At 31.1% G+C, this 21,071-nt stretch overlaps 3 protein-coding genes across 5 annotated transcripts; 2 read left to right on the top strand and 1 right to left on the bottom strand.

Moving 5' to 3' along the window:
- The first annotated feature begins 805 nt into the window (after positions 1 to 805).
- Positions 806 to 5,314, top strand: LOC109595050 (protein TIS11). 2 transcript variants are annotated; one of them, XM_020010325.2, is made up of 2 exons: positions 806 to 1,040; positions 3,432 to 5,314. In XM_020010325.2, the coding sequence occupies exons 1-2, from the start codon at positions 981 to 983 to the stop codon at positions 4,164 to 4,166; spliced, it is 795 nt and encodes a 264-aa protein (XP_019865884.2). In that variant the 5' UTR covers positions 806 to 980; the 3' UTR covers positions 4,167 to 5,314. The 2 variants fall into 2 exon arrangements, with proteins under 2 accessions (XP_019865884.2, XP_019865885.2); XM_020010326.2 differs by lacking the exon at positions 806 to 1,040 and adding an exon at positions 1,718 to 3,294.
- Positions 5,315 to 12,897: 7,583 nt separating this feature from the next.
- Positions 12,898 to 14,669, top strand: LOC109595021 (26S proteasome regulatory subunit 6B). 2 transcript variants are annotated; one of them, XM_020010296.2, is made up of 5 exons: positions 12,898 to 13,027; positions 13,181 to 13,400; positions 13,454 to 14,091; positions 14,198 to 14,350; positions 14,400 to 14,669. In XM_020010296.2, exons 1-5 carry the CDS (start codon positions 12,995 to 12,997, stop codon positions 14,583 to 14,585), a joined length of 1,230 nt encoding a protein of 409 aa, XP_019865855.1. In that variant the 5' UTR covers positions 12,898 to 12,994; the 3' UTR covers positions 14,586 to 14,669. The 2 variants fall into 2 exon arrangements, with proteins under 2 accessions (XP_019865855.1, XP_019865856.1); XM_020010297.2 differs by having other exon boundaries at positions 13,009 to 13,125.
- Positions 14,670 to 15,049: 380 nt separating this feature from the next.
- LOC109595010 (beta-alanine-activating enzyme) lies at positions 15,050 to 21,025 on the bottom strand (the record flags this gene model as incomplete). The annotated part of the gene is made up of 7 exons (XM_049969488.1): positions 15,050 to 17,347; positions 17,404 to 17,713; positions 17,766 to 18,588; positions 19,706 to 19,786; positions 19,943 to 20,460; positions 20,516 to 20,812; positions 20,865 to 21,025. Coding segments are annotated over 7 exons (2,838 nt in total), but the record flags the coding sequence as incomplete, so codon positions are not given.
- Positions 21,026 to 21,071: the final 46 nt, after the last annotated feature.

Here is a 21,071-nt window from a genome sequence, read left to right on the forward strand (position 1 = left end):
AAAAATTATCTAGAATATTAATATTAAAATATGAAATATAATTTTTTATTGTTCATTTGATTCAGACTTGATACAGTATATTAAAATACAAAAATTAGGGATTTATTTTATGTGTCTGACTAGTAAACAAAAATATTTTTATTTATACGATTTAAATTTATATGTACCGCATATACGTTCGTATTTTTATAACTAATTATGCATGCATGCATGTATGTATGTATGTTAGCTCAAAGATTGTAGAACCGTAATATTTTTATTTATGTATGTGTGGTATTGAATGAGGAAATAACAACCGACACTTTAGATACATAACGAAAAGTACGTTCAACACAATCAATTAAATAAACAACGATTTTTAAATTGTTCCATAGTAGAACGTAAACAATCTTGTTAAGACACCAAAGCGAGAGAGTAACAAGTTACAAAAAGAAAAAAAAAAGAAATGTCGAAACCCATCCATTTTAAAACATGTTTGTTATAAAACACATCGGAAACCTTAAAAATAATTTATAATATATATTTTAAAGCGTTAATTGCGAAAGCACAATCATCTCAAGTCTCTGACTGGTACAAGATTCACTTTCTTTAAATTCAAAATAAAACCATTAGGTGCAAGTAAAAACAACAATCGTAAGGGTCAGATTCGCGCGATGAGTCGACAGTAATTCCCTATCGGTTTAGTAGGCATCTGTCAGGCAATTCTGAGCCTTACCGGCCTTTATCAAACACGTCACTTGGTGCTTGGTGGGGACCCTTTAGGTGGGGCTTACGAACCACTGTGAACACTGGAACTTTTCGCGTTCAGTCAGGAACAGGCATTGTCAGCGTACGGTATTGCAAGATTTTGGAACAAGCGCGTTAGTCGTCGCAGTGTACAAGCGAGTCTTCCATTAGTTTTGGCATATCGTAGTGTTGGTGCTTTGATTATTTTTTTATTTATATAAAGTGTGTTCAGTGTTCACAACAATAAAAGGAATATGTCTACAGCGATAATGCAGAGCAATGCGATGTACGAGTTCGGAGAGAATCTACTGAAGGTTCGTTGATGTTTTTATTTATTATTATTATTTTTCATCCTCCATCACGTTTTGCACGCGTACGACAAGTGCGGCCGACGCACCCCCGGTTGTCAGGTACCCGGGCCCCGGGTTTTACCTGGCCTCAAGTTTTTCACCACACAAAACGGCGTGGCGGCAGGTAGTTTTTCGAGATCTGGGTTTTATTTATTTATGCCCAAGGCCTCGCGGTCGCAAAACCGGCAAGTCAAGTTTTGTGGACGACAAAACTCCGAATGGCTCTTGGACTCTGCGGTACGGGCGTCTTCAAAAATTCGATCGCCGCCAGTTCTTTTCATCGGTTTCACGCTTTTTAATAACGACGGGCTTTTTTACTTTCCAATTTTCAAACACGCAACACCCAACGAAAATGAAAGTGCACGACCAGGCATTGTTCGTACGCACCGTAAAATCGTTCCCTGTGCAAATTATGCTCACTTTTTACTCGTTGTTTGTTTTAATTACAAACAAACAATTACCCACTTCGAGTTTTTCATGTATCAAAAACCTTCCGTGTATTTTTTTGTGCCTCATACATTGGCGGACAAAACAAACCGTCACCTTTTGGCTTCTGCGTTTGATGGATGGGACGTATCCGGATGTGTTGGCCAACTTATTTTGCTTATAAACGCTGTAATTTATAAAAATCTGCCTTCCATCAATCGCTGGCTATAATTAGCCTTACAAGTTGTTTCCGAAAGCACATGTTTCCCAACCCAGCGTCCCTTCTTATCAATTCTCAAAAATCCCCGAGGCCACAGCCACCTGTTGATCCCGGCGAGTATTACAATGGAAACTGCCCTGCCATAAATACGGACCATGTGTCTTCAAACTGAGCCGCAACAATTGATGGATTTTGAACAAACCGGACGAATTATTGTCACAAAATAAACTGCACGTAGTGTACTGGCTCTGACAAAAGTCAAAACAACTCGGGGTGATGTTATTGTATTTAAATACGAGGTCATTTAGTTAACCCAACGACACACACACACCGCAGCAAGTAATCAGTAGAATTTTCCAAGCCAATAATTTCGAGTCGGAACAATAAAACTCGTGTTGTTATAAATATATTTCGTTATCAGCTAACGCTGATTGGCAGGCGCAAATTTCGCCTGCCCTTCGGGAGAATTTCCGGATCATTTTTGCGATATGCAAACTACATCATTGTAAGCACACGTCCAACACTTTCATCTGTTAAAGACGAAATACGATCGAACGGTAAAAGTCGTGCCAAAAGCCTACTTGTTGCATTGACTTTCTCGGCAAAGCCAACGACAAACGCCGGAGCTCTCTTGTTGTGTGTGTGTGAAAGCCCACGTTAGTGGGAGTATTAAATTAGACTTTTCTCTTTTCACAAGATGCCACCCGGGGGGGAGACGTTTCGATTTTTTCGCGTGCGTCATCGACGACGAGACGTCACCCGTTTCGATTTTCTTTTGACGTTTTCGCCACCTTAGCTCCGCAACCTGGTACGTGTTTAATGTGTTAAACATGTAGATAAACGTTACGCATTGCCTGGAATGGCTTTTTTGGGCAATGATTGGGTGGTGCAATGTTTGTACGACCAGTTTCTTCAATTTTTCAGACATCAAAGGTTAAACTTGGAAGTGTACATTGTTTGTGGACTTGGTTCAAGGTTTCGTGCTAATTCAATTCATAAAATCTATGGTAATGTATGGACAATCTAAAAACAAATTGTAGCCAACAGATAATTCGTCGTTCCTGTGTCTGGCAGACACATTTATTATATGGGTTTTGTCTATGATTAAATTTCGACTTACCATATGACAATGGATGTTAAAAACCAATTTTTTTGACTGGAAAATGTGTGCAGTAACAGTATTATTGTATTTTATTAATAATACATACGTATACATAAATATAAATTCAAATAATATGTAAAAATATGCACACCAAGTACAGTCATCAACAAAGGCATTGTAACGTTGGTTTAATATGTGAAGGCCGATAAACTTGCGAAATTTTTACTTTGGAATAAAAGTAGTGGCTTCTCAGAAGCTCATTAAATGCTAACTGGCAAGTTAATTTTTTGAATCCAAGCTTGAAGTTGGTCACCTAGGAAACGTCATTGTTATTTTGTAGGCCTAACGTCAATGTTGAAATGTCATTTTCTTCTAACTTCCGTAGCTTCATTACAATATAAATCCTATTTTGGTAATTTTCCACTAAATTAAGACTATTAGTGACAATGGTAACCTTATACGTACTATTGGTAAGAACCAGATTTTTATCTTATCAGTGTTGTAGGTTAAATTAAAAAGCAATTTGGTATTGTCCTGCTTAAAAAACTCGTACCGTAATTGTCAGTGGACGATAACGTTAATAATGCTGGTGGTCTATTTGTTACAGAATGGAACAGCAGAATCAACACAGAGCAACCATCTGGCCGTAGGGTCGTCAATGAGACTAACGTTGACCAGGATGGCATCGACACCGGGTACGGGCGCGTCGGCCAACCTGGCCATGCTACTCAACCTGAGCCAGCAGCACAGGCGATTGGAGAGGACGCAGTCGGCGCCCGCGCCGCCGGTGACGACGCCCCCGGCTTCGATCAGCAACGCCACCGTGAACACGTCCAGGTATAAGACGGAGCTGTGCAGGCCGTACGAGGAGTTCGGCGTCTGTAAATACGGCGACAAGTGTCAGTTTGCGCACGGTATGAACGAGCTGCGAAGCCTGGCCCGCCATCCGAAATACAAAACGGAATTGTGCCGCACGTATCACACGGTCGGTTTCTGCCCTTACGGGCCGCGGTGTCACTTCGTTCACAATCAGGACGAAGTGCAGGTTAAAGGGCCGGCCATCAATCCCGCCATCCTGGCGGCCAGGCAACAGCAGCAACAGCAGCAGCAGCAACAGCAGAACCAAAGTCAGAGGCCAAGACCTAGCGCCCTGAGTCCGAGCTTGTCGTTGGACAGTCCCAGTCCGCCGTGCAGCCTCAGTCAGTCGCCGACATCGTCGATGGGCTCGTTCTTCAGTTCGGAACCGGAGCTCCACTCGCCCAACCTCGACGATCAGCGTTTACCCGTATTCAATAGACTGTCGACAACGCAAATTTTACAATTGAGCGAATTGATGCTTTAAGTGCTACTATCACTTTATGAAAGAAAACTTGAGCTGATAACACTTTAACTCAAAAGACGGTTTATTTAAATTGAAAGTGTCTTATTTATATACAAATCTCGCTTTAGTAAACTTCACTTTAAATGAATATTTTATTTTTTTTATCAACATGATATTTTTATTATTTAAAGTTATAGTAACTAACCAAGCTATATTAGTTTGAAGATTGTGCTATAATCTCATGCATTTGTGATAATAATGTTAATTTATTTTATACTTTTGTCCAAACTTACTTAAAAAATTTACTTTTATTTTAACCTTGTAAATCTAGTTTGTAAGAATTTGGCCGAAACGTGAGAAATTTTTAGTGACAAGTGACTATTTATGGGGTGTAAATGTAACGAGCGCAAGGGATATTTATTATATTGTTATTTCATAATGTGATATTCATTTAAAGAGAGGTTTAAAATGGCGCAGTGATTTCGATTATGTGTGATTTTTAAATATATTAATAAATTTATTATGTAATATTAAGCAAAAGTGTGTTTTTATAAGAATGTTGATAAACTGTGTATTTGTGCAAGTTTAGGTTTAATTTTCCCTTTTTTCATACATCGGTCTCGACTTTCTTAACATTCCTAGTAATAAACGTTTATTTTTTGGGTTCGTTTAACCGTGCAGTAGAAAGTTGCCCATTTTTTTACCTTGCAATATTTATATTATTTATCTGCGAAGATTAAACCTGTTTCCTTTAATTTTTAATTATCCTATTTTTATTATTATTTTTTTATTTAACGAAAATTAAAGCCAACTGAAGAAACAGGTCTAATATTCAACCAAAAACTTTTTACTGAACTGTTAAATCGCCGTTTTTTATTGTATAATGCTTTTTTCTCAGTTTTCTTCATTGTTTCTCGTGTGCCTTAATCCGACCGATGCTTGGAGAAGAATAAGATTTTTTGTTATTTAAATCATTATTTAATTTTTTGTGTGTTTTCTCAATACAATGTTATGTAGTTATTTTTATTATTATAATTTATATATAACTTATTAATTTATATTTACTGCATCTATTAGACGGAACACCCGTACTGGGTTGCACCATTGTATATTATTTATATTATTTAGCTATTGTAATCTTCTATCAATAAATTATATTTTGTTCTGTATATACGCTCGTCTTTTTTCATTAAAAATAAAAATGGTTTTGTCGTTGAAGCGGTAAGTATATGATTCACGAGGGAACAATACATGAATTTTATCTACTCATGAAAGTTATTTTCTGATTACTGCTTGACATTGAAATAGATGAATAGGTAAAAAAATAATAATTTAAACATTCTGTTTTTGTTCGTCACAAACCGCAGGAATATCAAACACTCATTTATTTCTGATTAAGCGAACACATTAAAACTAGATGCGCTGGAAAGTGACCGGGCTCGATTAAATGACACAAAACGTTTTTTAATGAAATGCAATCGGAACTGTTTCTTTGTAACGTTTTGTGAACCAAATTTGTCACGAGTCGAATCTCGCTTATCTATTCGAAAGCGATATTGGGAACGAGCCCATAAATAAATGTATCTCTTCCATCGCAAATATTTGATTGTTTGATCGTTTTCACCAAATATTCCTACAATATATAAATTAACGTTGTTGTTATTACTTCGTTGATGTTAACGTTATTTTTATGGTGTTGCCGTGCAGTTGCTTATAAAACTACCATGTCATTTTAGCCAAAAGGGCCATTAATTGGACGTTATTAGTTCTCATGAAGTCGTGAGAGATGTGTGCAACGCATGGTCATGGATGTTAAAAAAGCCTGTTGTTTTGACACGCCAGGGACTGCTGAAGATTTATTTTTAGTGCAATTTCTTTGTTCGTTTAATTTGACAGAAAAAATAAAACTTATGATACATAATTAAGAGGTATCACAAAGAAAATTGCCTTTATTCAGCTGTAAAACGATGGATTAACTATAAGAAGTAACTAGTAGACCAGGCTAAATTTGCTTGCTATCTTTAGCTTATCTTCTTTTCTGGTAGAACTAGCTTCATCAGTAAATATATTAGGAGGCAATGGTGCCAAATGTCTGTTTTGGATTATAGATCCTCTTCCACCTGAATGTCGGATATACGAAATATAGAAATTGGCCTTCTACTACTAAAGTATTAAATACACAATGTGGCACACACTTTTTTATCAAAATAGGACGTGATGTTGTAAGCCAGGTAAGGATACCCTATTAGGACTTCTTCGAAAATGTTTGATCACCCTTTTATGAGGAGAAATGTTTATAGCTGTGCAGAGAATTGAATGGGTAGAATAGGAGGTAAAATGTAAAATGCCAATGTTAAATCAAATAGATTATTCGATGATTCATATTCAGTTTTTCGTATTTTTCCTCTTTCTGTTGATTTTATTAAAGCTGAATAAAATTGATACTTAATTAAGATACATCACAAGAAAAATTGGCTTTATCAGCTTTAAAACACTGACAGTAACCACATCATACTCACATATAACTACTTTGGAACAACTTGTGTTTGGATAACTGTTGTTAAGAAGACTAAAAAACATCTTTCTCGTACGACATTACCTCGTCTTATCATATGTAAATGTTTGTAACAAAAATACATTAGAATAAGCCTATAACTTCCTGTTTGTCCATTAAAATTCAATATGATTCTAATTATAGAATATTCTTCATGTCTATTGAAAATGCGTAATGATCAACTGGATTCATTGTACATTGAAATTATGTTGGATTGTTCACCTCTAGAACTGTATTATTCATTTCCAGAGTGACACATTTTATCATCATTTATGGTTCAGAACGTGATTCACATTTTTTCCTTATATAAATAAATATTGTATTATTAGTTTAGGGTTGTTAAAAATATCCAATGATGAAAATTAATAGAAAGTAATAATTATCAATTTGTTTGGTTCCACTTTTGTAGTTTCAACAATTATTAATAAATTATTTGGTTCCACTTTTGTGATTGCAACAAAATTTCATCGTGGTCACAATAAATATTAAATGAATATGAATGGCAATAAACATTACAGTGCAACTTTTGAATTGATACGAAAATTTGTGTGTATCATTGAAAACATTTCAAAGTGATTGAATTAAAAGTGTCTATTTTCGGATTTTAAACTTATCTCGTGTCATCCGAGTTTGATTACGGATATCAAATAATAAATGAGGACACAAACGACGTGATTGAATTTATGTATCCCTCATCAACTGATGAGTTTATCAGCCAGATAAGTAAGTAAACTTTGTGACTTTACTATTAAATCGGAATCACTTCTAGAACGAGATAGTAAAAATTCACTTTCACAACGACGAACGAAAACCGTTTCGATATTGCATATTTCCTATTTTTACATGCAATTAACATCTGATGCGTTTATTTTTTTTGTATAAAATTGTATTTGGAGTGTAACAATGTATAAAATAATTTCAATGTAATAACACATTTAGGTAATACTTATATAATTACTTCCTCTTCCACTTTCTCCTGTGGCGGTTTTGGTTGGACTGTTTCGACATTTTAGAGTCTACAATCAATTTAAATGTACCTTGAGCAATCAAATTTTGTAAGTACAAAAAGAAAGAAAACATAAAAATTGATATAATATCGATTTCTATGGTCTATTAAATTTTCCAACTATGAATTTATTTTATTCGACGCAAGAACCATCGAACCACATCACATCAATTGTGTCTGGGATTTGTTGGTGCACCTACCACCCCTATTATTTAAGTAGGTACATTATTTATAGTTTAATTATATACATAAATATGTATCAATAAATTGTAGGGTAAATGAGATTTTTTTATAATAGGAAGTAAATTGTGTAAAAATGTCTGACTACATAATTGGCTACTATTAAATATGATTGTTTAAAAGTTCCTTTCAAAACATAATGGAATCTACGTCAGATATTTTGTTTATTATTCAATTTCTAATAAAATCGAAAGTGCTTTAACTAGTCGCATTCACTGACTATTGCTTTGTTAAAAGGTAAATGCATTGGCAGTCGAAAGTAATATTAATAGTGAATTTAAATATTGTAAATTTAGGCTTATATAAACACTGTTATTTAATTCGTAATTAAAAAATAATAAAGTAAACTTAACTTCCTCATGGAACAAACTAACCGTAAAATTGAATATCTACAAAGTACTTCTTAAAATCACATATTTCACAACAATTTAAACTTATTTGTGTACTCTTTGGTAAATTATATCCTATTACACACACTAGAAATTTATCTTTAAACTTTTACTTCCATTCTACATTTCTAAATATAACAAATGACCAGATAATATTTGTTATGAACATTAACAGTTAAAAATGTATAAAATTATAATTAAGTCGGTGTATATAAAATCGAATTATCACAGATGAATGTTAAAGGTTATTATTCACATTAGATTAAAAGTGGTATGCAATAAAAATGTTTTATAAAATCATGTAACGAAAGATAAAGTCGAATTATCTAAACATACCGTTCAAAATGAAGTGGAGACTTTATGTCGTGGAAAATAAATAATTGCTCATTTGTATGTGTTAATTAAACTAGTCTTGTTAGTGTTTTGTATTAGCAAATAGTATTATGTGGTATTCGGTGATGCAATAATAAGATGTGGACAATTCTTGACTGAATTTACGAGTATAGTTTATTAATATGTTTCGATTTTAAGGTTTCCTCCCCGAATTTGTCCATCAAATATATTTTTATCTGAATTGTAAATATTTCAAAAGTGTGTTGCCTCACAATCTTAAAGTTTTTATTATTTAGATAAGATATAGGGATATTTACGGATTATCAACATAAATTATCAGTAAAAATTTAGACTGGAAAGTTTTCTTAGTATATCTGTATTTCTAAAAATACAAATATTGAATTTTTTTCGATTGAAATTACTATTACATTTTTTATACGAATGAATATTTTATATAATATATTTTATCGCCAAATATGAATTTTTTTCTAGAATTACATATCTTAACAAAGATTTCCTCATACTATCTTAATTAATTAATTGTCGTCATTTACTATTTGAAATTATAAAATACGTAATAATTTCGTTTGTTAATACCTATATACCTAAGGTTATCAAGAAAATTACTGTAGAAATTAAAAGCATTATTTAAAATTAATATTATCCATCACATTAACTAATAACTATTACTATAATAACTAGTACATAATAACATTGTTTCGTAGATTGCACTGCAGTAAAATTTTACAATCTGTGCAGTGTAATCTCTCTATTATAATTATCGACTTATAATAAGAAATTTTTAATTATTCATGGTGTAAGTATATATTAAAACTAAAAAAATTTCGGCCGCTTGCTTGATTTTAAATCATTAACCAATTTTTATTGTATCAATTGATGGATTAAACGTTTTTTTATTGACACTCGAACTACAGAAGAGAACAGAAGTTTGAAATTTGACTATATGGAGGCAATAACTTGAGACTAACATTTTTAATTCAGGTATTGTCTTGTTATCCAAAAATAACTTCTTACTTCTAAACATGTTATCTTCTTTTTCGTTTTAAAAAATTTTACTTAATATTTTATGCACTAGTTTTAGTTAAAAAATGAAAATCTTTTATGAAATATAATTTTCGTAAATCATAAATAAGATTTATCACTGTTTAGATTATCTAAATTTAGAATTTTATCATAAATTACTTTATGAATAATATAAAATGCAGATTTATTGTGTATACAAAATAGTAATATCCCAACTTTTACCTAATTATATTCAGTATTCCTTTATTCACAACTAATATAAATTTATATAGAAATCAGCATGGTAATTAGTAGGTTCTATTAATCCAGTAGGTTTATTATCAGAACACGATTGCGTGTAATTTTAAATAAATTATATTTTGCTCTTATTTACCCATTTTTCGGTTCCATGCCAGTGAACAGACCTCGGCATAGTAAATGGCGCTCCCAGTGCCCACTGTGTTTTCTATCGTTCGCTTGTCGCTCGTTCCAGAAATTAGCAATGTCATTTTATGATAAGCATTTTATCTGGCAAACTTTATTTATTCATAAACTGGTATTTAGCCGGTCCAATGTTGCTTACGTCTCGACTTGTACGCAATATTTCGTCGAAATGGAAAAAAAGCATTGTGTTGTGGCTTGATGATGAAATAATTTATTCCAGAGGCAATATGAATTAATTAATTTGTTTATATTTTATTCATCATATTTGTGGACAAGTTGCTTGTTAGTGACATCTATTTTTTTGTTCGTGTAATACTTGCGATTTTGACTTTTTAGGAAATACATATTTTCAAATATTAATAACAATGAAAGTACAAATGGTTGAAGAGCAATGGACAAATGTATTTCAAAATTACAACATATAGTTTATTTGTAGTCTTAGTTGCCTAAACGTGTTGTTTATTGCTAGCAACAATTTTTTTACAGATCGTTGAACATGAGTACACGTGCACTTATTGTTAGACTAAATATATATGCAATGAATTATATTTTTATTATAATTATTAAGTTTTTATTTATTATTTATTTCCTAAAAACTATAATATCAAATAAAAATGGGAAAATGGTTGATTAACCATTATATGACATAGATAAGACACATTCATTAATGTTACCATTTTTACCCCAAAATAAAAACGGAGGCAAAACAGATTTTCTTTATCTATTGACATAATTAATTAGGGAAACCTTTTAGTTTCTTCTAATGGGACCGGTTGAGCTCACACAAATCCTTTTACCTAGATTACTCATACAGTATTTTAAATCTTTCAGTTTTATTTTCGTTGTAACAACCGACCTTTACGAAGGGGTTGAAAAAATATGAAATAATTAAATTGCACATAAACCGAAAATGTTTATATACAAACTGTGCACATGTTGTTCATTGAATAAAATTTCAGACCAGAAGTCTGGATGTCTCCAGTTTGTTTACAACAAGTCTCGACCTTTTATTGCTAGTTACAACAAGAAAAATTCTTTCTTGATTTATTATACACCCAGTATTGGTCGCGCCCTAGGGAAGCTATTGAATTGGGATACGTCCTACAGTTTAGGAGATAATGTGAAACGATTTTAGATTTGAAAGAGGTAGATTAGTTAAAATCATTGCAGATTTTGGTAATAGAGTGATTGAGAAACTTTCATTTTAGAAATTTCTTCTTAATGCATTTAATCCTAGATTTCTAATTCTAGACATGATTAATTCGAAGAGGACATTTTAGACGTATTGACACAATACATACACACTTGCATAAAATTTAATAATCGTCTCTTAACATTATCAATTGGATGAGGTAAATTATTACTTAAATGTATTTGTATTTGTCACAGATTGTAAAATATTTATTTAGAAATTCAATATTTATTTATTTATTTCTTATGGCACATAAACTATATTACAAGCAACTTTCATATTTTCTTATGATTTTAATCCTCATGTAACAATTTTAAATAATGCATATTTAATAGGCTCACGTTAAGTGGCTAATTTCGAAAGGGGTTGTTTTTTTTCATCATTCAAATGTACACATGAAGTGGGATTTGGGCAAATCATCGGGGTCGCGTGTGATCCACGTTCCGCACACGACGACCGTTATCTAGGGGTCTCGAAATGCGGGTAATGGATATATGATCTATGGGTGAGAATCTATGTATAATAAAAACACCAACTCCATTATATGTTGTGATGGTTAATTGAAGCATTTAAAATCATAGTGGTCCTTGTGATCTGTCCGAATTCACCCCTTGTTCCCAAGTGAAACCGTTTAGTGCAGATGTGTGAAACGGAAAACTGTTAATGGTATTTTTTTAATTACTATTTTTAATAAGTTTGAACGCCTCTTTTTGATCTATTGCAGTTTAAATATGGAGGTACCATAATGCTAAAAGGGACTCGTTTGTTTTAGTTAATTTCACAAGCAATTTATTTTAATTAATGTTTATTAAGAGTTAATTTAGGAGTTTATTAAAATTCTTAATCAACAGTTGAAGTTAGAGATGTATGAAGAAGTGTATATAGAGCGGGCGTAAGATTACTATGAGACATGAAACTGTATCGACTCTATGAAAACTGGTAGTTTCCAGTAAATCTGAAACTTCTCCAGACTATTCTATTCGGAGACATTAAAGTCTAGACTTGTCTATCTTCAGTCTTATCTATATTAGTTTGCGTACAGTTTTAAACAAAAATGTTTAAAATTTTCTAGAGTAAAAAGAGTAAAATTTATGTACCTATATGTATATCTTATAAATTGTAATTTTTTATTACTTAATGTACATTTATTAACAGAAATCAATTTAATCTATCATAAAAAAATTAAAGAACAAAGCTTATTAAAAGATACAGATATATATTACTTCCACAATACATCAAATAAACAATAAAATTAAATTATTTCTCAATGTCGTTACTTTGATACGCAAATGAAAGTTAAATCTTCAAATAAAGATTTACATTTATATTTTTTATGAAAAATGAAAATTCAAATATTCTTTTGACGAAATAATAGTTTTAGAAAATTATATAATCAAAAAATGCGAATAACATTAACTAACCAAATACTGCACGCATTGAAATTATAATTGACTCTTTTCAAATAAAATAAGAAAAACTGAAATGTTAGAATTCCTTTAATGGAAACACAGCCTTAATTAGAAGTGACGTCACAACTTGTTTCGTATATACGAACCTTAACACATGAAAAACACAATGTCGGTAAATTAGAAATCTGTGAACTGTCACCGCTGTAAACAAGGCGGTCCAAAAATTTTAAGCCGTGAAATTTACAAGTCATCATCAACAATGGAGGCGATGGATGTTGTTATACCAGAAAAAGTACGTACTCATTCACAACCCGTTTCTAATACCAACTCAACAACCGACCGACATTGATTGATAATTTTGATATGTCCCGCACGAAATATCTAAAATCTGTAAATTTCTAACCTGTAATTTACCAAGACCAACTGATGCCCCCATTTTTTTTAGGATGAAGGCAGCCCTTCGGAAGTCAAGCAGTCGCTGCAAGAAGCGGACACTGAAGACTTGTACACAAAATACAAAAAGCTCCAGCAAATGTTGGAGTTCTTGGAAGTACAGGAGGAGTACATCAAAGATGAACAAAGAAACTTAAAAAAGGAATATTTACATGCCCAAGAGGAAGTCAAGAGAATCCAATCAGTTCCACTGGTTATTGGACAATTTTTGGGTAAGAACAGTTCCAATAGAATATTTTTTTATATGTCATGTAAAAATTTTCAGAGGCTGTTGATCAAAACACTGGCATTGTGGGTTCAACCACTGGTTCCAACTATTATGTGCGTATTTTATCGACAATTGACAGAGAATTGTTAAAACCTTCAGCTAGTGTGGCCCTCCACAAACACAGCAATGCTTTGGTCGATGTTTTACCACCAGAGGCTGATTCCTCAATCAGTATGCTCCAAGCAGATGAAAAACCAGATGTTCAGTACAGCGATATTGGTGGAATGGATATGCAAAAACAGGAAATCCGCGAGGCAGTTGAATTGCCTCTCACCCACTTCGAACTCTACAAGCAAATTGGTATTGACCCCCCAAGAGGAGTGTTGATGTATGGCCCACCAGGATGTGGCAAAACCATGTTGGCTAAAGCAGTGGCTCATCACACAACTGCTGCCTTCATAAGAGTTGTTGGTTCAGAATTCGTCCAGAAGTACTTGGGTGAAGGTCCCAGAATGGTGAGGGATGTGTTTCGTTTAGCCAAGGAAAATTCGCCTGCAATTATTTTTATTGATGAAATTGATGCCATTGCCACTAAACGATTTGATGCTCAAACTGGAGCTGACAGGGAAGTCCAGAGAATTTTATTGGAGTTGCTGAATCAAATGGATGGTTTCGACCAAACCACGAATGTTAAAGTGAGTATTTATGTTAGTATGTGTTATTTGAAAATGATTTCTTAATTGTATTTTTCTATTTTAATTTTTTGTACATCATACTGATTATGCTTTTTTAATTAAACAGGTTATTATGGCTACAAATCGTGCAGATACTTTAGATCCCGCGCTTCTGCGTCCTGGTCGTTTAGACAGGAAAATTGAATTCCCTCTGCCAGACCGTAGACAAAAACGATTGATATTTAGCACTATAACATCGAAAATGAATTTATCTGAAGAGGTAAGTTGATGTATTGTTTCTTCTAAGACTAATTTCTGTTGTGCTTTAGGTTGATTTGGAAGACTATGTGGCTAGACCTGACAGAATTTCTGGTGCAGATATTAATGCTATTTGTCAAGAAGCTGGAATGCATGCAGTCAGAGAAAACAGATATATTGTACTACCAAAAGATTTTGAAAAAGGTTATAAAAATAATATCAAGAAAGATGAGAGTGAGCACGAATTTTACAAATAATCTTGAATTTGTGTTAATTACTCTCTACTATCATTATGTATGTAAAATGGTCTTTTTATTTAAATAAATCAATTCAATAATTTATTTTTTGTTTATACACAAGTGCAAAACCAGATATCACCACTAAATAATATGAAATATATATTCCTTTGTATGTATTATAGAGGAATAATTTAAAATATAAAATAATACTCTAAGTAGTTATTAAAGAATTATAAACGTTTTATCTAACCATTTATTAAATACATACATTTTGTTTAATACAAATAAGTTCATAATGTAAAAACAATATAGATTACTAAAAAATTATAGTAATAATAAGAGTTTTAAACAATACACATTGTTATTTTTCAAACCAAATTACTTAACATAATTGTAGTTTTTATTATAAGCAATGTATATCATTTAGTTGTGGTAAGGAACAATTTTTTTTAATTGAAATAAATAATGGATCGGGAGACATTATTGATGTTACAGAAGTATATAATATAAGGAAATATTGTAAAAATACAGATCAATAGATTACGCCCCATTCTTTTATTATTTCGCTAAACTAGAAAACAAATATTAACATGTTTAATGTACTGTAGGCGTTCTTCCCGACTCACCATTTTTTATATAAGACTACCAAATATGGGATTTGTGATGTATGTTAGAGAGGAGTACTTCTCTCTATCATGACTCCCAAACACATTTTATACAACTACTTGAAATTTTTGAAAGTTTTAAAAATTCGTGTTAATCTTATATTTATGAATAAGCAAAGTTATTAATACAAGTGGTGGCTGAGTAGCGTATCTTTTATTTTGACACGGGTAGTATGAGGTCCATTCCACTTTTAGTTTTTCTTTCATCTGTTTCTTGAGTTCTTACCTAATAATATCGATTATTTTTACTGCTTTCAGTTATTAAATATCAGATAAAAAACTTGTTAAAAAATAACTTTGACAATTAATTGTTTATGAAATCTTCCCGAAATATTATCCAATTTGTGGTAACATTAATATTTTTTTCAGTATTAGTTTTTTAAATCATTTTTAATATCTGACATAATATCTAACAACAGTAAAAAGATCATTAATTGATAGTAACTGAGACAAGAATCAGGAGTATAAAAAGGCTGAAGGTGGGGATGGACTCGTATCGCTCGTCTCAAAACCCGATACGCTATTCACGGCCTCCATTTGCATTCATAACTATGCCCATTCTCAAATATAAGGTAAACAAGAATTTTTAAAACTTCTCAAAAATCTCTAAATCGGCACATTGTTGTATAAAGTCTATTGAGTGTTAGTCATAACATACTCCACTGTAACTTACATTTAATGTCTGGTTCCTTATTCGGTAATGTCTTTGAAAGAGGTAGGTCGAAAAGGTTTAAAAAGATACATTTCACTATCAAAACTAAAATTATAATATGTATACAATATTCTGGTCCAAGACTAACATTATTTATTGATTATCTTATAATGCTATTCCTGTAAGAACAAATCACAATTTTTGTATCAAAATATTTAATACATATTATATAATACATTTAATAATTTCTGATTTTACATGACTTCAAACCTTTGAGATGCTAGTCAGTAACCAAAAAATAGTAAAACTAGTAAATCATTGATGAAGCATCATTAACCATTACTTAAAATAATTATGCGAAAATACTCTAAAAGACTAAATTAAATATTTTCAGAATTGTATTTGAATTAATCCTTTAATCTAGTTTCTTCAAATTACTTCACTTAGACGTCTTCACTTAAGTATTAGGAAGTACAACTTAACAATGGTACCAAACTAGTACATGGCCAAGTATACTATGAACGAAAAATGGCATGTTTACGTTCGCTTCGAATAAAATTTTGATAATTCAAATGTTACTATGAATCATCAATATTTTAAATTATAAAAACTTTATTCGTTACGAATGTACACATGATCATCTTCAGTGTTGTAGCATATTTGGTCATACGCAAGTTGGGAACTATTATTAGGAGCTATTTACTAACACCCAAATAAGAAGTTAAGATGCAATATTTTCAGAGTTCACCCTTTCATTTATTTAGGGGCACCTCAAATTTGTAAATGGTCAATAATATAAATGTCAACAAACATTTTTACGGTTTTGAAATATCTTCAACAATGTTATGTGACAATTCTAAACAATACAAATTATTATCTCTACATCCTATAAATATATTGTTATCACAGTAAACACTTGATGAAAATGTTTCATTTTCTAACGAAAATTCACATAACACTTCTCCATCAATCATATCCATAACATACAAATGACCATTATTACTGTTCGTTAAAATGTAGACATTTTCGTTATGTTTGAATATAGTTGGTTTAGTGGTAAAAGGAACACTTAAATTTAGTTTATATAAGAGATCAAACGTAACGTCGCAAAATTTGACAATGTACAAATAACCATTATTGCAACAACAAACTAACTTGTCTTGATATACTGTTAGGGAAGAAAATATGTTACCATCACATTTAAACGCAGTCTTCTCTTCTAGTTCAGTTACATAATGAATGATACCATCTACAGTTGGAATAAGTATCTGCGAACCCAACAACGTTGGTGATGCAAAAGTTGGACTTCTCAAATTATATTTCCAGATTATTTCACCTGTGTCTTCTTTGCAACCAAAAGAATTTCCAGATATAGATGTAAAATATATGACATTCTTTTCATTCACTACAGGCTTGCATGATACAGCTTCAGATGCAAAAGTTTTCCAAATAACTGCTCCATCCTATATAAATAAGGAAAAATTAACACAATCATTTAGGTATAGAAAAAAATAATTACCAAAATTGATACACAGCGTATATTCTTATCATAAGATCCAAAAGCAACTGCACTTCCTTTAAGGCAAACACAAGGTTGACTTTTGACTTGATCTTCAGTTTTGCAAGTCCATTTGATGGTTTTCTGTTTGACATCTATGCAATACATTTTACCATCGAAACATCCTATAAGTATTGACTCATGTTCATCTACATATGTCGCGGAAGCTTCTATGTGACCTCCAAGAACAACCTTATAGTATTCTTCGCCGGAGGAAGTTAATATTACGAAAATATTTGAAAAACTTCCTACAGCTATGAATGTAGCATCTCTATAATGTAAACCATAATTAAATTAAGTATTTGAACATTATTAAAATTTACCTGAATTTAAAAACTAAAGGTGAACTATCAACACAAGCTTGTAAATCATACTTCCAACTAATCTTCAAAGCTAGTCCGGATTTTCTTCGTCTCGTCGCAATTTCAGTTTCGTATATTTTTCTTTTCTTTTCTACACGTTTAATATTACTGGCAATTGTTATACTGGTTTGCAAACTTTCTTCAAACAACAGTTTGACAAATTGTTCTTTGGAGTCCTTACCAAAATATTCTTGAATCTCATTTAAAACTTGTATAAATGTTATAGAATTTCCTCCAAGTTCAAAAAAACTGTACTGCTTCCAGTCTTCAATTGAATCAACGTCTAAACCCAAATATCGAGTTAAGGTGTTAATAAAAAAGTCACCACTGTTTGTTTCTTGGTTACCATCTTGACAAGACCAATATAGGTTTTCAAGTGTTTTTTTACAAATTTTTCCATGTTTATTTAATGGGAATTTTGTAATCAGTTCTAATGAGTCTGGATACATTTCTTTTGGAATTATGTTCAAAAGCTTAACTCTTATTTTGTCAGTTGTTTTATATTTCATTACAGAGTTTTCCAAATTATCTATTTGGATAAAACAAGCAATCTTTTTTGGTTCTGGTATAAATACGCACTTACTTTTTAAATTGATTTCTTTTTCTATAATTCTTTCTATGTCTTCTAGATTCACTCTGTGTCCAAGTCTTTTTATAACATTATCTAATCTACCTATATAAAACGTACCATATTCGTTGATGATTGCTTCATCTCCAGTTTTTCTAAATTCAATTTTAACTTGATTAGAATCTTCATTAACATCCCAGTGATTACTTCTTGATTCTGCTTTCAGAGATGAAAATTAAAATAATCATACTATGGTTACACATCAATAAACAAATTAACATTAACATAACAGTTTAATACCATAGCAACAAAAGCAAATAGTATTGTTTTAAAACTCGGTAACTTGATATATAACTATGAATTTTAATAATAATTGATTCTCAGAAAATCAAAATTTTCTTTTCATATTAAATTGCAGTCATTCTTTAATCAATTATTTACAAAATGATTCACTAAAGATTACATCAAAATATTTTTGAATCAGATTAAAAAATATTACAATATCAACTGTTTTTAATACATTTCTAATTTCTGTATAGAATTAAAATATTAACACACTATAAGCGGGTCTGGTAAAAATACCCATCTCGAGAACTGTTGATTGTTAGCGGGCCGGGTAATTTTTACCTTCTTGAATGTACTTATTTTAAAAGCGGGGTGAGATAATTTTACTCTATTGGTTTACATACGGAACTGAAAAAATTATCTCTTTTTTTTGTTATCATTCAACAACTTAGTTTGGACTATTTTGCTACCCGCCTATAGTGTGTTAATAAGAATTTACCACTTTCATTACTTTTTAAATTAGTACCCTATTCCGAAATTATTTCTCAAATTCATTCATTTTTTTATAAAACTATCTAATCTACTTATATAAAAACTTACCATGTATATTCACTTATGACTGCTACATCTAAAGGCACTTATTTTTTTCTTAATTAACAACATGTTTACTGCCTAAATTTGACTACTCATTTTTTTGATTTTGCTTTCATGGAAATTTAACTTGATATATAAAAATGCATAAAACCATGGTTACAACATAATTCAATACCATATCAACAAAATAAAAGTAAACAATTGTTTTAAGGTACCCAATAACTAGATGAAAATCTCTGTAATAATTAGCTGCATTTATGCAATTTTAAAATTATTTTAACTTTGATTCTATTTGTTGTTGTTGTATTGTTGTCACAATAAACTGTTCTGTTATTTTTGATGCTTTGGTATAAATATGCATTTGTAATAGTTGTTTTTCAATGATTTTATCATCCAAAAGTATCAAAGCAATTTTAAATTATGTGATCTAACTATATATATGTAAAGAACATACCACATTCATTAATGATTGCTTTTTCTTCTTTGACATGACTAGAGCCTTCTTTATCCACAAGACAGTGTCTACTGCGACTTCCTAAAATATTTCATTATTTTTGTAATTCTGTTTTCATGTATATATAAACAGTTAATACAATAATAAAATAATTATCAATAACAAACATTGCAATCAATATGTAAAAAATAACTCTTGATTTACTTAATATAAGATGATACTACAAAGTAAACTTACCAATAAATATTTCACCCTTCCCTTTTTGCACAATGGTACCATCTTCACATCTGACCTGCACAATTGTGTCCCCTATGGGTTCTCCAATTCCAATTTGATCTCCATATGTCTCAATAACTTCCTTAACTGTGGCCCAACAGGACAGTTCTGTGATACCATACAGATTAAACAATTTCATATGACTAGATTTTTTGTATGTCAATATATTTTGTGGAAATTGTTCACCACCAAAGGCCAAAATTCTCAGTTTGCTTTTTAATATTTTTTCTATTTGGTTTGGATTCCATCGGTTAAAAACTGATGGGACAATTTGTAAAAAAGTAATTCCAGTATAAATTTTAGTACTTATGGTAAAAAGTGCATCAAATAAATAATTGGGATTTAAACGGAATTTGTAAGGTACAATAACTAGTGTTGCAGTTTTTTCTAGTCCCATTAAAAATTCAATAAGATTAGGATCAAATGTTAATGGAGTGCCCCAAAATATTGTGTCTGTATCTGATATTTTGAAAATTTTACTATAAAAAATACAGTATATAATTCTAAAAAATATAAATAAACTGAGATTATTACCTTAAATTTATTGCATTATCTGCTATGCAGCTTGTTAAAACTTTAACTATTTTACTTGTCCCTGTAGATCCTGAAGTTTGTAATATACAAAATATATTTTCAGTATCTTCATATTCTGTCAATTTCTCCTTTCTTTCCCATAGAAATATGTTTATTGAATTGATCTTAATAACTTTCAACTTATTGAATGATTTAGTACTGTGTAGTTCTTCAAGACTTAACAAATAATTGAAATGCAATAAACTGTGTAATTGATGTTTTTTCAAAAATATAAAGGGGCATTTCATTCTATATAAGCTGTAATAAAATAAATTAAATTAATTTTTGTTATTAATTATTATTAACATACCTCATAATAACAGGCAACAAATAAACATTGTGGTCCATTAAAATTCCAACATAATTTTTAAATAATTTTAACTGTATTTCAACGGCTTCACTAATTTGGTAAATTTCTGCAAATGATAAATGCCTTAAAACTTGTTTGTTGTCACATTCTAATATACCAATTTTATTATTATTTACAAATTTATTTTTATCAAAAATTGAATTCATA

The sequence above is a fragment of the Aethina tumida genome, chromosome 7, assembly GCF_024364675.1.
Source record: "Aethina tumida isolate Nest 87 chromosome 7, icAetTumi1.1, whole genome shotgun sequence".
Lineage (NCBI taxonomy): Eukaryota > Metazoa > Arthropoda > Insecta > Coleoptera > Nitidulidae > Aethina > Aethina tumida.

Bases quoted from the DNA above. Each gene is read 5' to 3' on its own strand.
- LOC109595050 (XM_020010325.2), top strand. From the start codon at position 981: ATGTCTACAGCGATAATGCAGAGCAATGCGATGTACGAGTTCGGAGAG. The intron at 1,041-3,431 runs GTTCGTTGATGT...TATTTGTTACAG, and splicing joins TCGGAGAGAATCTACTGAAG to AATGGAACAGCAGAATCAAC.
- LOC109595021 (XM_020010296.2), top strand. From the start codon at position 12,995: ATGGAGGCGATGGATGTTGTTATACCAGAAAAA. The intron at 13,028-13,180 runs GTACGTACTCAT...CATTTTTTTTAG, and splicing joins ATGTTGTTATACCAGAAAAA to GATGAAGGCAGCCCTTCGGA. The intron at 13,401-13,453 runs GTAAGAACAGTT...AAAAATTTTCAG, and splicing joins GGTTATTGGACAATTTTTGG to AGGCTGTTGATCAAAACACT.